Source organism: Lonchura striata, chromosome 1 (assembly GCF_046129695.1).
Source record: "Lonchura striata isolate bLonStr1 chromosome 1, bLonStr1.mat, whole genome shotgun sequence".
In the NCBI taxonomy this organism is placed as follows: Eukaryota; Metazoa; Chordata; class Aves; order Passeriformes; family Estrildidae; genus Lonchura; species Lonchura striata.
The window spans coordinates 54,541,038-54,556,229 of NC_134603.1; the positions used below are offsets into that span (position 1 = coordinate 54,541,038).

Consider the following 15,192-nt stretch of genomic DNA (forward strand, 5'->3'; position numbering starts at 1 on the left):
TGTTGCAAAGCAAAAGGCCTTCTGATGTCCTTAAACCTGTTGAGAGCTGGTAATCATCCACAGATGTCACAACAAATGAAGTATGTTCACCCTTGAAATATCATAATATGTGTAATGTGAATATTTTTTCAAGGAAAAAAACATCCGTCTTAGGCTTCTTGCAAAATCTACTTCTGCTTAGCACATTTGAAATACAAGTGATGAAAAGTTAGTAGTCTTTTTGTTCAACAGCCAAATTCAGTGTGGCTCCTTCAGTTTGTTCATTTAAAGTTTTTGGGCAATGATTTGGGAGAAATGTGTGTATCCTAGATGGAGAATTACCAGTGCCACAATGAGCAGCACTGAATCAGTCAGGGTCTTCAGTGATCTAATATGAAAACTAGTGAATTCATTTCCATTTTTTTTTTTTTTTAATAGTTTTGTACTAATGGTATTTGTTCCTGGAATATTCTGGATTTCAGTGCTATACAGTGGACCAAATAATTAACATTTGTTATTTCTATAATAATTTTATCTAGGGAGCTGAACTGGACTTTTCACTACTAAATATTTTTCCAGAGAAATGGTCTATGAAATAGATGTTAGACTACATTAAAAGGGTACAAATTTTTGACCTGATCAAATGGTCTAATCTGCTTTATATTTATATACCTACATACTGCTATATTTTGACACAAGACTTCAGACTTCTTTCTCGACAGTGTAAAATTTTCTCTAATTTTCCTACAATTTTTGATTTCTTTTCCTCTGTATGGTAGGTAGTCCTTGACTAGTGCAAAGTGCCCACTAAGCTAGTCTATCATCCCCTTTTCAGCAGGACAGTGTGAGAAAATAAGGTGGAAAAAACCTTGTGGTTCAAGATAAGAGCAGTTTATGAAAGCAAAACCAAAGGTCACATGCTTGCCAAGCAAAGCGAAAAAACAGATGTTGTTCCTCATGGAGATGCCTGACCGCTTCCTGGGAAGCAGGACTCCAGTTCAAGTAGCAGTTGCTTCAGAAGGCAAAGGTTGTAAATAATGAATGCCCACTCCAACCCCCAACTTCCTCTTAGGTTTTATATCTGAGCAGACGCCCTATGGCATGGAATATCTCTTTGGTCCATTTGGGTCCACTGCTCTGGCTGTGCCTCCTCCCAAGATGTTGCCCATCTGTTTGGGAAATGTTGGAGAGACAGCACTGATGCTGTTCCAGCACTGCTTGGCAGTAGCCAGAAACTGGCGTGTTGTCAATACCTTTCCAGCTATCAATGCAAAGCACAGCACAGCAATTGTGGGGAAAATTGACTGCCCTTCACCCAAACCTGACACACTCTGACATACCCTCATGGTGAGGGCCACCCTTCAAACCTCAGGATGTCCTTTGCTTTTAATTTTGACTCCAGGGAACCTTGTGCTTTGCCCAGTGATGAAAGACCCTCCCTGCCACCCTTGTCGAGAACATCGTCTAGGATAGAAGTGAGGAACAGAAGCACAGTGCCTATCAGGCTACTGCACTGTCTTCTGGACAATAAAATGAACTAAAGACCATTATTAATAACTGCATATGCAGGTTAAGTAGGTTTCAATCACTGAGTCTTACCTGCCATATTACTATGGAGTCAGGTTATCCCTGCATGATAATGTGTGCTTGTTAGTAAAAAATCAGGGAAGAAATTAAGTCTGTAGCCTGAAATCTTTCTAAAAATTTTACTGTCCAGCACATGATGTTCTGTACTCATCTGAGTGCAATTACCTTTTTCCTTTTCACTCCCTAAAATCAGCTGAGAAACAGCTCAGCTTCAAAATGCAAGCCTATCCTTTTCAGCTTCTGATTATTGATATGCTTAGATGTCACGTCTGTGTACACATCAGGCAGTAAAATGCCAAGGCAAAGACTTATGAAAAGGCATGCTTTGGTTCTAAATGCAAATGGGTGCTTTAGTTTTGTGTACTTCTGCTGCAATTGTACATAAAGCCCAGCAGGCTGGGCATGAAATTCACCAGCAGTAACTGAGCAGCTGAAGGCACTTCTCCATTCATTTTTTTGCTGGGTGTTGCTGGAGAAAGTTTGGCACCTGATTATCCGAGTTCCACATACAAGCTGAGGATTTTTCATTCTGTTTTTAGAAGGATAACCACTTCAAGACAACTTTGAAAGCTGACTTCCTCACTCAAAACTAACGCTTCTTTTAACACATAAGTAGCATTAAATTTAAAAACAGAGAGTTTTTGTAAGAAAGAAAAGAAAACTGCAGGAAAATAAGTGGGATTTAAGAATTCACCATGTAAAGATGGATTTTTATGTTATTTTTTATTTTTATTCCACAACATTAATTTTATGGAGTATTAAAGAAAAATGCCCAGGGATGAGCAAAAATTGCAGGAAAATTATCTGGTTTGAAACAGAGGTACACCAAGTACCATGATACTAGAATGAGAAAAGTGTTACATGGTTAGGTGTATCTCAAGATTACTGATTACCAGATTAGGGTGTGTTTAATTTTTTGGTTTTGGATTGTTTTCCATTCCTGTTTGAACACATTACTTCTCTGTATCCTGCAACAAAGAGACTTCATAACATCACGAGTCAGTGGGAAAAAAATACGATTTTCATATGGGGTGTATTCCTTCCTTTATAACACTTCTGCCTTGCAATAACCCCAATATCTCTCCAGCTTGCACAGTTTATTCAGGCTGGATATTCCTCCTAACACTGAGAACAGTGCTGTTTTCTGAATAGTAGTGGTAGTTCTGCTCATAGTTCTTATAGCCATGAGGACTTGGGATTACATGTTCCTGAACATTCTAGTACTTTTGCTATCTAATGCCTAATGTCAGTGCAGATTAACTACTAGACTAAATCTCAGCTCAAAATAACATTTTGGCAATAGTCTGGCACTCCTGTAATTACTCCCTTGACCATATGGAAGCAGACAAGGGAAGAATGCTTTCTCTGTGACAAAGACCCACTTGGTCTTTGTCCCTTCCAAGAATAAAGAGTAGGGTTGTACCAGACCTTATGCAACACAACTAAGAAGCACATGTGCTTCTATCACTGTAGAGTTTTTACAGCTGTATGGGCTCTCACATACTCGTCACACTTTATTTTATTTTATCCCAGTTAGGATACTTGAATCAAAATTAAATGAATGAGGTAAGTAGTTTATGTATTTTAGGAAGTTGCTTAAGCTCCTTTGAAACAAAAAAAAAAACCACCATCCCCCACCAAAAAAACCTGAACCCAAATAAACCAATCAAACAAAAACAAATAAACAAAAAACCTCACACATAACATTTTTTAAATATCTGGGACAAGGACTAATTTTGTTCATTAATTTATGGCTTACATAGTGACAGGAGGTTATATTTGAGTAGAATTGGTTTTTGTAAGATTAGAAAAATTCAAAATTCATCTAATAACAGAAATTAGTAAAACAGTGTTGAACCATTTACTTGGTTATTGTCACTAAAAAAATAATCTACTGTCTTCTGCAATATATTAACCAGTTTCATATGTAAAACATGTATCTACAATGGTATATAAAAGTGTGTGAATTATTTTAGGCTATTTTCAGCTATTTCATTATCTGAAATAGGATATGAAAAATTCTAGAAGACAAATTTTGACTTTCTATTTCTTTGTCTTTCCTCTTTCTTCAGAAGTCGTTATAAATAACTAGTGAATGAGACCCACAAGTAGTATTCTCAGCTTAAATAAAGGGTAGGAAAGTAGTAGAAAAGCTAATAAGGGTTTTTTCCTGTAACCTACTATATTCATACAATTTGTTGCCTAGCAGTTTCAAGTCCCTGTGGAAATCTTCCTACTTCTTCATTTATTCGCTTTCTCTTTTGTTAAATAATGCTAACAAATAAATGAGAAGTTCTCACTTGTCAAATGAAACAGAAAAAACTCTTATTTTTATCCTGTTTCGAGCAGTTCATGCTACAATTCTGATGTTGCAAATAATGTGAGTTTGGCTAATCTCTGCACTGCAGCACACTCTCTGTGGTAATTCATAAAATAGAACAGAATAGAAGAGAACAGAATCATAAGATAGCATCATTAAGGTTGGAAGAGACCTCCAAATTCATCAAGTGCAGTCTTTGATCAAACACGACCATGTCAGTTAAACTATAGTGGCACATTCAGTCATTTCTTGAACACTTCTAGGGATGATGATCCCCATGGCAGTCTGTTTCTATGCTTAAGTACCCTTTCAGTGAAAAACAGTCTTTGTGATGTCCAGCCTGAGCCTTCACCTGTCACATCTTGTGGCTGTGTTGTCTTTACTACCCCTAGTTACCTGGGAGAAGAGGCTGAGCCCCACCTCACTACAATCTCTTTTTAGGTAGTTGTAGAAAAAAATGTTCCTTCTGAGCTCCCTTTCCTCCAGGCTAAACTACCCCAGTTCCCTTACACAACTTATCATCTAGACCCTTCACCAACTCCATTGCCTATTGGAGGCTCCAATGTAGGAAACAGGACATGCCTTGGCTTGTCTGGCCCCCGCTGCTGAACCAAACAGCAGCCACTGTGGTGTTTCACCCCAGAGACACTTTTGGCTAGCTGGATGTTGCAGCTGGGTGCATGAGGACATGTCCAGGCAAGCCAGAGCTCTGGTGGCGGTGGATGGAGCTTCCTCTTGCAGAGGTTCCACTCCTCAGGTTTCCTGCTGTCAGAGAGGCTTTTAAGGCTATGGTGAAGGAGAGGAGTCAGTTCTGATGGAGGATTCAATCCAGAGTTTTTGTTCTGGCCCACGGGCCTCTGAATGTAGCAGCAGCTCCAAGCAGAACTGTGAATCCTATCACTGCTCCATCAGAACTCTCGAACCACATGGTTCCCTTCTCTTTTAGCCAGGGGTGGGGAGGAGGAAGGGATAGGGAGCCATCAACCAGGTACAGAAGAGGAGGTCTCAGGGGACAAAGGACACCTGGATGGCCCATGCCCCCTGTGGGTGGAGGGCATGTTTTGAATCTGCCCAATCACTCAGTGCACTTCTGGAATGCCAGGAGTGACCAACAGTGCTCAGCAGGGGTCAAGGTGGGGAAAGGAGGAGTGATTGACACACCTGGGAGGACACATTCAGAACTGGGGTTCTGGGGTAAACCATAAAATCACACCGCAACAATTGCTCTTCTCCCTACACTCCAACACCTCCTGAATGGGGCCCAAAACAGGACTCAAGGTGTGGTCTCACCTGCGCCAAGTACAGGGAGGGAGTCGCTGCCCTTGTCGCTCCAGACACGTTGGTTTTGATAAACCATTGGCCCTCTGAGGCATGTGGGCACACGCTGGCTCACGATCAGCTTTCCCAGGGTCTTTTCTGATGGGCGGTTTTCCAGCCACTCTGCCCCCAGGATGTAGCACTGCAGGGGCTGTTGTCATTCAGGCACAGAACCCTGCACTTTTGTTCAACATCAGACAACTGACCTCAGACCATTGATCCAGCTTGTTCAGATGCCTCTGCAGAACCTTCCTGCACTCCAGCAGATCAATGCTCCCGCCCAACTTAGTGTTGTCTGCAAACTTACTGAGGTGCACTCGTTCACCCTGTCCAAATTATTTATAGGTATTAAACAGAACTGGATTGAACACTGATCCCTGGGGAACACCACTGGTGATTGGATGGCAACTGAATGTAACTCCATTCACTACCAGCTCTCTTAACCTGTCCAGTTTTTAAGTCAGTGAAGAGTGCACAGGTCGAAGGCATGGGCTGCTAATTCCAAAGTAAAACTAAACAAGATGTGTAAGTTGCCTTTAAACTGGATTTAGGAAAACGTCTGTCTTATGTGATGTTTTCAGAAAAAAAAATAGTTGTAGAGTTTATGAACAGGAATCAGGCATTTATATTTCTTAGAAGTAGCTCAAAATTTTTTCTTCGTTCACACTGTGACTCAGTTCTCCATCTGTAGAGTAGGATCAATTCCTTCCTGTGGTTTCATTTGTAATTTACATACTGCTATCAATGCTCTGTTAGTAAGGACTTGGATCATTTGCATAACTCAATTTCACAGTGGTGAGGGTGTTTGGAGAAAAAGCATAATTTTTCTGCATATATTGGAGTTTTAAAAAATGTGTCACATTTTCCTCTGCAGTAGAAATCTTAGAATTGAAGAAATATTTATGGAAGCAAATGGTGATTCAGTCACTTAATACAACAGATTCTGAAGGGTCCATGCAATCCTATGTACAATTTTGAAGCAAATTCATGTTGATTTTTTGACAGAATCAAATTTTAATACACATGAATGGAGTCTTGGCTTTGCTTTCTAAGCAAAGCACATACACACATCCTTACTTCTTGTGGTTTCCAAAGCATTATTCCTAGAAATAGTGTACTAAAAAAAGCATCATTTAAGTACAGATCTCACAAAGCTGCAGGCTAAAGTTATACTTCAGTAATATTAATAGCTTAGTAGCAAAATATCTAAAGATAAAAACATGATGCTTTGTATCCACCTACACTTTTATCAAATATTTGATACTTCAAATAGTTATGGTAATTTAATAATAAAAAAAAAGGCTGCAAGGTATATATTTTTTAGTGTATAATATGTGACCTTTTGAAATGTTATGAGATGTGATTCAAGCCACTTGGAAATCTAGAAAGATTTTAGTGAACTAAAGCGCAGGGAAAAATAAAGACCAAAAGACCAAAGACTCCTAAATACTCTATAGAGTGAGGATTGCAATATCTTACTGCAGATAGTGACAAGCATTAAGATTTCTCATGGCAGAGTTCTTACTCACTTGGCCTTCATTTCTACCCTTAATACACAGCCCCACCACAATATCATTGAAAAGGTATGCATGTTAAAGAGAAAAATAATTTTATAAAATACTTTCTCATAGAAATTGACTGCTAAGAAATTATTTTAAAACCTGAGTTAATTCTAAAAGCAATATTGACAATTATAAAATGGGGGTGGGAGAAGAAGAGGGTTTATGCATAAGCTTTTGAGTGAAAAGCTATCTTTCCATTACTGTTAACAAGACTTTTATTTTTTTTAGCTATAAATTTTTCTTTCAATTCTATATCAGAGTTTACAATGTAAGAACTTTAAGCTTCCATGGTTCCTTTGAGAGATTGTGTGCATTTGTTTGATATACTGCAGTTTTCAATATAAAACCTCAACTGGGTTTAAAAATGGGATTTTCACCTCTGAAAAGTACATTATTACAAAGTTACCATGCAATAAAAATGAACATTATAAAAATGGGCTTTCTGTGAGTTATAACTTTATATCCAGCCTCTCTAAAATAGAAGACTTGTTTTGCAATTTCCTTCAGAGAGGATAAAATTCTTACCCCATAAAAGGAAAATAAATAAAAAAAAAGACAGGCCTTACAAAAGGAAAGATTATGGATCCCGCACAGGATCTAATCAGATAATACTAATGTACAGATAGTAATGAAGCTGTTAAGCTCTATTCACTCTACTCAAGGACTGGAAGTATATGTTGTTCGTTTAACCTTCACCATTGATATAGTGATTTGCAGTCTGTTAACTTGGTGTTCTATCACTGGAGTCTTGTGCTTTTGTTATAGCAAGAAATAATGAAGGCATGATCCAAAAACCATTTAAATAATGCTCTCTGTATAACAGACACAAATGATAATTAGATAAGAAGAAACAAAAAAAGAAAATATTTTCAGGTCACTTTCTCTGTTTTTTATTAGTGTGTGTAGCATGCAATTTCTTCATTATATTATCTAAGAAATGTTGAAATATTTATGCCAGGTCAAGAGCACTTGCACATTAATCATATCTTAGATATTTTGCTTGTTTTTTCCCAGATTATATTCTGCCTCAAACTCTGATTGATACCTCTGTATTCCCCACAGGATCTGAGGTTGTATCTCAGAGCAACATATTGAGGATGATGACTGTAGCTTTTGTAGACATTGCCACACCCCACAGAAGACAGGTTTTGCTAGAAAGAAGTGAAAATAGAAAGAAGTGAAAATAACATTATTGCCACTGCAATAAAATCACTTGATACTGTAAAATCCATTTGTCCATTCGTAATTACTCTCTTCTAAACACCGTCTCCACTGTATATGTACATAGATTTGATTTTTTAAAAAGTATTTATTTATTTTTCATTAATAAGGATCCTTAGCCATTTTGAATGCTGCCAGAAGCATTGGGTACCAGAAGATATCTGAGGGAATCCTATGGAAGGATTGATGCTGCTGAGAGCAAATGTTTACTTCTTTCAGTTACTGAGATTCCCTTACTAGTGACTGGTGAAAAACAGACATTCACCAGCTGATATCTTTCCTGGAAGAATTTTGCTACAATCACACTAAGGACCATATGGTGGTTTTCTCAGATGTAAGTTAGAGAAGGTTGAATATGCACACTAAGTAAGTAAGACTGTTTAGGTTATGTATCTACACCATGTTAGTTTTTCATCCTTTTTTATGAGGAAATACTTTACTCACAAGTGTATATTTTTGGTGAATTCCCTACTAGTCTAACACTCCTTCATGATAAACATTCATATGAAAAAACACTTCTGTATGATTTCAGTTAATAAAGATTTAAAGTAGTATCCTTTAACCAATATAGAGACATTGGGGTGTCTTTAAATTAATTTAAATAGTATTTATTTTTTGTTGTGCTAAACTATTAAAACAAAATTAAAATTTATATAAATTTTTCAATTACAGGTATTATATAAATTTTGTCTATTAAATCAGAAATTTCATAATTCTTTTTACTTTGAAGGACTGTGCTGATGACATTAGTGTATCAGAAGAAGCTATTTTTTCTGCAGTCTCATGATACATTTCCATGTGTTTGATTAGGTATCAGTGTAATCTCAATCACCCAATTTCAACAGATACCATGAGGATAAATTTCCTTTCTCCACTACATACTTTGTATATTCTAACTGAAAATATACTGTTTGCAAAAGGGTCAGTGGTTTTGTTTATTGAGGAGGACTTTTGGTTTTAGTTGGGTATTTTTTTGTTTTATTTTTTGTTTTCTTTAGTTCAACAAATGTTAGCTTTTTGCCTTTCACATTTTTGGGGGTTATTTTTCTTTATTCATTAGGCTGTTTTTTCAGGTCATAATTTTTTAATTAATAGTTTGCTTTTATTAGGTAATGTAATGTCTTAAGATGTCTTAAGAGTTTGTCCACTCTTTAACCTTGCTGCTCATCTGGTCATATGAGTTGCCTAATTATTATCACCACTGAATTAAGTTTCTGAGGCATTTTTCATCATTCTGACATCACATTGCATTTACATTATGGCTATAAGACTGTTTCACAACACAAGAATTGTCCTTTAAATATAGAACCAAGGTGAAAATAAAAAAAACTAATAAACATGCTTTACTAGTGAATAATGTCCAGTTGTATCCAGTAAAGGGAGCAGTATCCAGAAAACTTTCTATTTCAGCATATCTGTTTTCCAAGAGCTGTGGATACTGCAGCTTTGATTCAATGCAAGAAGTAAGTGCTTGCATAATATGAGGATCACAAGTATTCCCATTTGGAGAAGCCTTTTGCTGCCACACAGAGTTTGTAGAAGTTCAGTGCCTTTCTGAGTGTGTTGTGCTGCAGTTCATTTTTCATGTTTAAATCTAGACTGTTTGCAGCTGTATTATCGCATCAACATAATCGCTGACTTTAAGATGTTCATTTGGGATTTATCTGACTGTAACTAGATGGAGAACTTAGGCCCTTGTAGGTCAACAGATGTGTGTTTCACCTCTGCTGCTCCTCTGAGTGAATACTGGAATGTTTTGCAGATACTGGAGGATTAATTTGCAAGCACATCTCAGATCCCTGTGATGTATTCAGTAGCAGAACTGCAGAAAAACATTTTTAATCTGTTTTATACACTTGGAATTATAGTATGAAGACATAGTTGAGTAACCAGACTGCAGCTTTAGAAGTGCTTCAGTATTTTGCTGCTGTTTTTTAATGATTAAACTGGGAATTACAAAGGAATAGTTAGTTGGATATTTGGTGCAAGCTGACAAACTAAGAATATAGATACAGAGCAAAAGGTTCCAATACTAACTTGATGTTTTCTTTCAGTAATGACCTGTGTACTACTATTATTCTCTCCTCAAATAAAATTTTCTTCTTTCTCAAGAATCTGAATGTCCTCAGATCATAGATATCTCATTTGTTGGGGGGGGGGGGGTAGTTTTTGACTCTAATGCCGTATTTATTTTAAAAGAAACTGTACTTCCATTGAAGAAAATTAAAGCAGAAGGAAGGCATAAAAAATTACATGTAGTTTACTTAATAAACAAAACAAACCAAAACAATCTCCAGACTGCATCTCAGTAGAAAATATTGTGATATAAACAGTATAATTTAAGCCATTGCCACATTTTCTACACAAATTTATAAGAACTTGCAGAAAAGATTGTCTATTCAATCCAAATACTATGCAAAAATCAAAAAAAATTCAAAATACTTAAAACAGAAAAGAATTCTACCCACAATTCTCTGAATTAGGTGTTTTTACCTGTAAGTAACCTGCAAAGATTATATTGAGCACTTATATCTGGGTAGCATGTCACATTGTCATCATCTTAAATAAAATATTAATAAGACAAAAATAAGTATTAATTCACACAATGGTGAAAAAATCAGTGAGAATCTGGTCCTCACAGAAGTTCCAGAAAGTTCTGCAATTATCTTATACATTTGTTTCACTCACAAGGTAGAACTATTCTTATCACTTAAATCATTGCAGCATATTCACTAGTGAGACACTGCAAATAGTGTTTTGAGAAAGCTTAAAAATTAACCATCAACTATGGTCTGTCGGTCAAAAGTGATGGTTGTATACAAATGGAAAGGTATTTTCATTTTATACTTACTGAAAGTTTTAAGCAAAACAGTTTTGCGTCAACTGAATAATAAAATTTCCAAATAATTTTGCCTGTATAGGAGCTGGATTTTGAAGCTAAGACAAGCTACACCTTGAGGATAGAAGCAGCCAATATGCATGTTGACCCTCGTTTCCTGAGTCTGGGGCCCTTCAGTGATATGACAACAGTGAAGATAATTGTAGAGGATGTTGATGAGCCACCTGTGTTTACTTCACGTCTGTACTCCATGGTGGTGTCTGAAGCAGCAAAGGTTGGCACCATCATTGGGACTGTAGCAGCCCATGATCCAGATGCCTCAAATAGTCCTGTCAGGTAATTGCAAGAGCTCTTGATTATTTATTCAGCTTTTGCATTGAAGTTGTTAATCTTGTGGTGGGAGGGGTTTTGGTTACACTGGAAGTCATTAATAAGTTTTATTCCCTGGCAGAGGGAGATTCAGATGTTCTCTGAGTTTGAATGGTTTAACTTTTATAACCTGAACTACTGAACCTCTGAAAAAAAAAAAAAAAAAAAAAAAAAAAAAAGGTCAAAATCTCTGAGAAACAAAGAGAAGGTATAGTTTCAGAATCCCAAAGGAAAGATATCACCTAAAAATATTGCTCATATTTATTACTCTGTATGCTTATAAAGAGTCTATTATTATCGGAAATTATGTTCTCTTAAATCAACCAGGATCAAAAATTATACCTATAATATATATGTATGCTTGAATAATAATTCATACTCTGTGTGCACTAGGAATCAGAATGTAATAGGACATAAATTCCCACATGGACACAGGAGCTGAGGTACCACAGTAGGAAACATTTGCAAAAACTCTTCACCTGAGAGAAGTAGACGGGATGAGATGCATTCTGTTCTAGTCAGAATGGTTACAGGCTTTTGGTTTTGTAAATTTTGCTGCAGCCAAACATCTTCCGTTTGAATGGGAAATGGTGTGATCACTGGAGATTCATAAACTCTCAAGGCCCTCTTCCTTTGTCCTCAGTGTCTGAAAAACCTTCAAACCTTCCACAATATAATGTCCAAGATCATTAAGAAACCATAAGAGAACATACATTCTTAATCTTATGTTTGTCTGTATCTAAGGTCAGAGCTCAAGGGCAAAGACTCGCCACCTTAGCTACACCAGTAATGAGCTACTTGTTATTTTTCCTATGCAGAGTAGTAATATCAATTCTCAAAGGGACATGTAAAGAATCTAGAGAGTAATGGTTATAACTTAGGAACTCTGTGAATTTAAACACCTGCAGGGGGAGGAACTCATGCACAATTAAAAGTTAATGCTTAGTTTCATTTGTTTTTATTGCTCATTTAGGGCATACATAGGAAAAATCTTTGTGGGTATTTGCTTTGGTAATGTTAAGTCTTTCTTGCATTGAAAATTAACTTGGGAATCAAGTGTGATTTTTAAAGCAGAGATCTTTTGTAAAAGTAAAGCATATGTTTCACTCCTAGAAGTGATGCAAATGTTCTATCTCTTTTGTATATATTTGCAACATATTCAAAATAGTTGATTCTTATCATGTATAAACAAGTCCTAGATGAATGTTTGCCGTGGATTTACTTGTGAAATTTATCTTTGCTGTGGAAGTATTTTTTGTCACTGATGTTAGCATCTGGTGTATAATATATGGTTACCAGAATAATTTAGAATAGGCTTAAATATATTTCCATTAATGCAGGCCATGTTCAGAATGCTTTTGACTCCTTTGTAAACATAAAGATGAGTTTATTGGCCTTGATCTGGTTAATTTTACAATTCCAGAATAAAAAAAAATTATATCACCCGCTAATATCTGGAACATTCCTTCTGCATCAAAGTTTCTTGAAATTTGAGTGAGAGGAAAAAAGTAGTGAGGATTTATCTATGTGCTTGTGAACCTGCTATGTACATGGTCAAAGGTACTGAAAGAAAATATAATTTAAAGCTGTTCTACGTATATTCTGATACATCAGAGACAGATTCACCTAAAATTGTGATATGCTAAGGAGGATTAATGCATAAAACTTTTCATAAGGAGTTTAAACCATTAATTGATAAATAAGTATTCCAGCTTCGAAACATTGGATTATATTGATACTGATTAAAAACTAGATTTGTTACAACTCAGAAAATGTTGATATGACAAGATCAGTTGCAGAACCTTGACAATACCAAGGATTAGGGAAAATAATAAAAGTTTTGAAAACTAGAGGTTATCTTATAAGGACCAGAGAACTATTGATATTTGAACTAACTTAAATAAAGGATTTAAAACTCCTGCAGCTCAAAGATTTTAAAGTACTATGGCAGTGAGGAATTAGAGGATTAAATATATTTAAATTTTTCTTTTTAGAATTTGAGTATGGATACAATGCTTTTAAGTAAGGGAAACTGCTTGTTTCATATAATTAATTCATAGAATTATTTTTCTCCTTGTTTCATAAGGAGATCATCCAATTTATGTAACTTGTTTGCTTTTCCACCCACCCTCCCTTCCTCTGTCCTTCTTTGTCTCCCTCCTTTACTGCTGTCTTCCTCTTTGTATTTCTTACTTCTCCATCTCCTCCTTCTTTTCTCCTTCTTCTCTTTCTCCTCCTTCTCCTTTGGCTCTTCAAGTTGCATAATGATAGTCTTAATAATTGGGAAATGTAAGGATTTCTAAGGGAAATCTGGCAGGAGATTGAATCTCAGCTGAGAGCTCTGCCAAGATTGACTACACAGCAGAGGTGACAAGTATAGTCTCATGGGGAAACTTGCCAGCCTCAAAGCAGCTGTAGAACACCACTGACCAAATAAACAACAGCGCTGGCAAGAAATAAAGTGAAAAATGGCCTACAGTTAAGACAAAATGAAAGAAGAAAAGAAAAAGTGAAAGAGGGAAAGGAGTAATCAAAAAAAAAAACCCCTGCTATTACTGTCATTGTTATGACTTATTATTCTCTCTCTCACTGTGACATAATACAGGTAAACAATCCTGATTATGTGACAAGGCTCTGCACTTAGATTATACAGTTAAGATGGAAAGATAAAAACACAGTAATACAGTAAGAAGATGTGTATTACAACATAGAACAAACAAATATATTAATAAGATCATTGTGTCTAGGAAGTCGCATTTTTTAAATTGTTTTGCATAATTCTTTCTTTCCATCTTGTTTAAAAAATTTGGTTCATGTTATATCAATAATCTAATATATCGTCAGTGTGTCAGTAATTGCAATGATCACACTTGATCCGGTTCAGACATTTTAATTCATCCTGAGTATAGGGAAGTGCTCTGGAGTACATACTCGACCTAAATGAGAGTGCAAGAATCTGACCCAATTATAAATCTAATGTAAAAAATACTTCAGCTGTAGATCTAAATCTGCCTAATGAGCTGTCCCTTACTCTCAAAAGGGATATTAAAAAATCACCCACAGCTGTTTTGACCTTTTCTCTTATGCTATTTTCAGTTTGCTAAGGAGCTCCTAAGGAGCTCCCCTTCCTAAAACAAATTGGGAGGTAAAGATGTGTTAAGCCAAAGAGTTCAGGGCATGAGCCTGTGTTTGTTTAATGACAGTAAAGCACTGTGAGCTGACGGTGATGACATGCAATCCCTTGACCCTAGGCTGCATCATCTTTCCTTTTTCCCCTTCCCCTGCAGCTCTGGGTGACTCAGGGGCCCTTGTGCTGGTGATAGAAAGCTCTGCGCTCAGGCTGCCAGCCCCATGGGATCAGTGCCTGGCTGGTACAGCCTTGTAGCAAATTCCAACTCACCTTCTCCTTAGCTGGCTCTCAGGAGGATGCTATTTGATTAATTCTGAGTTTGTTTTACAGCATAGAGGAAGAGAGAAAAGACAGAGAAATACCTATTACCTCGCTTAAGAGGACACTGTGGGAGTGTAGCCCGCCACTGTCAGCACAAGTCACTGTGTAATTCTCTCACCTTTTCAAGTGCCTTTGCTTCACTCGATGTCCCAGGGAAACTGGACTGAGCAATGCTCAAACTAAGGAAACAGTGGAAGCGCTTTCTAATAATAAATCAGTGAAATATTTTTACATGCTGCAAATGACCATAAATTAAAATTTTCTTTCATCCTTTACCTAGGTATTCAATAGATCGAAACACAGATCTGGAGAGGTATTTCAATATTGATGCCAACAGTGGAGTCATAACAACTGCCAAATCTTTGGACAGGGAAACTAATGCTGTTCATAATATCACAGTTTTGGCTATGGAAAGTCGTAAGTATACATAGAAAAATTTTTATTGACAGTTTGTGTGTAAAGCTTCAGGCTTGGTTTTGATGAGCTTCATTCTGAGAAATTCTGGCAGCTGCAAACTGGCAGATAAAAGTAGCATATTGCTTAATGC

At 36.6% G+C, this 15,192-nt stretch overlaps 1 protein-coding gene across 2 annotated transcripts in view; it reads left to right on the top strand.

Annotated features, from left to right (window-relative positions):
• Positions 1-15,192, top strand: part of CDH7 (cadherin 7) — an 85,110-nt gene that overhangs the window by 52,899 nt on the left and 17,019 nt on the right. For both annotated transcript variants that reach the window (XM_021544287.3, XM_021544289.3), the window contains 2 exons: positions 10,908-11,161; positions 14,926-15,062. In XM_021544287.3, the coding sequence (XP_021399962.2) occupies positions 10,908-11,161; positions 14,926-15,062 (391 nt within the window). The remainder of the gene's footprint in view (positions 1-10,907; positions 11,162-14,925; positions 15,063-15,192) is intronic.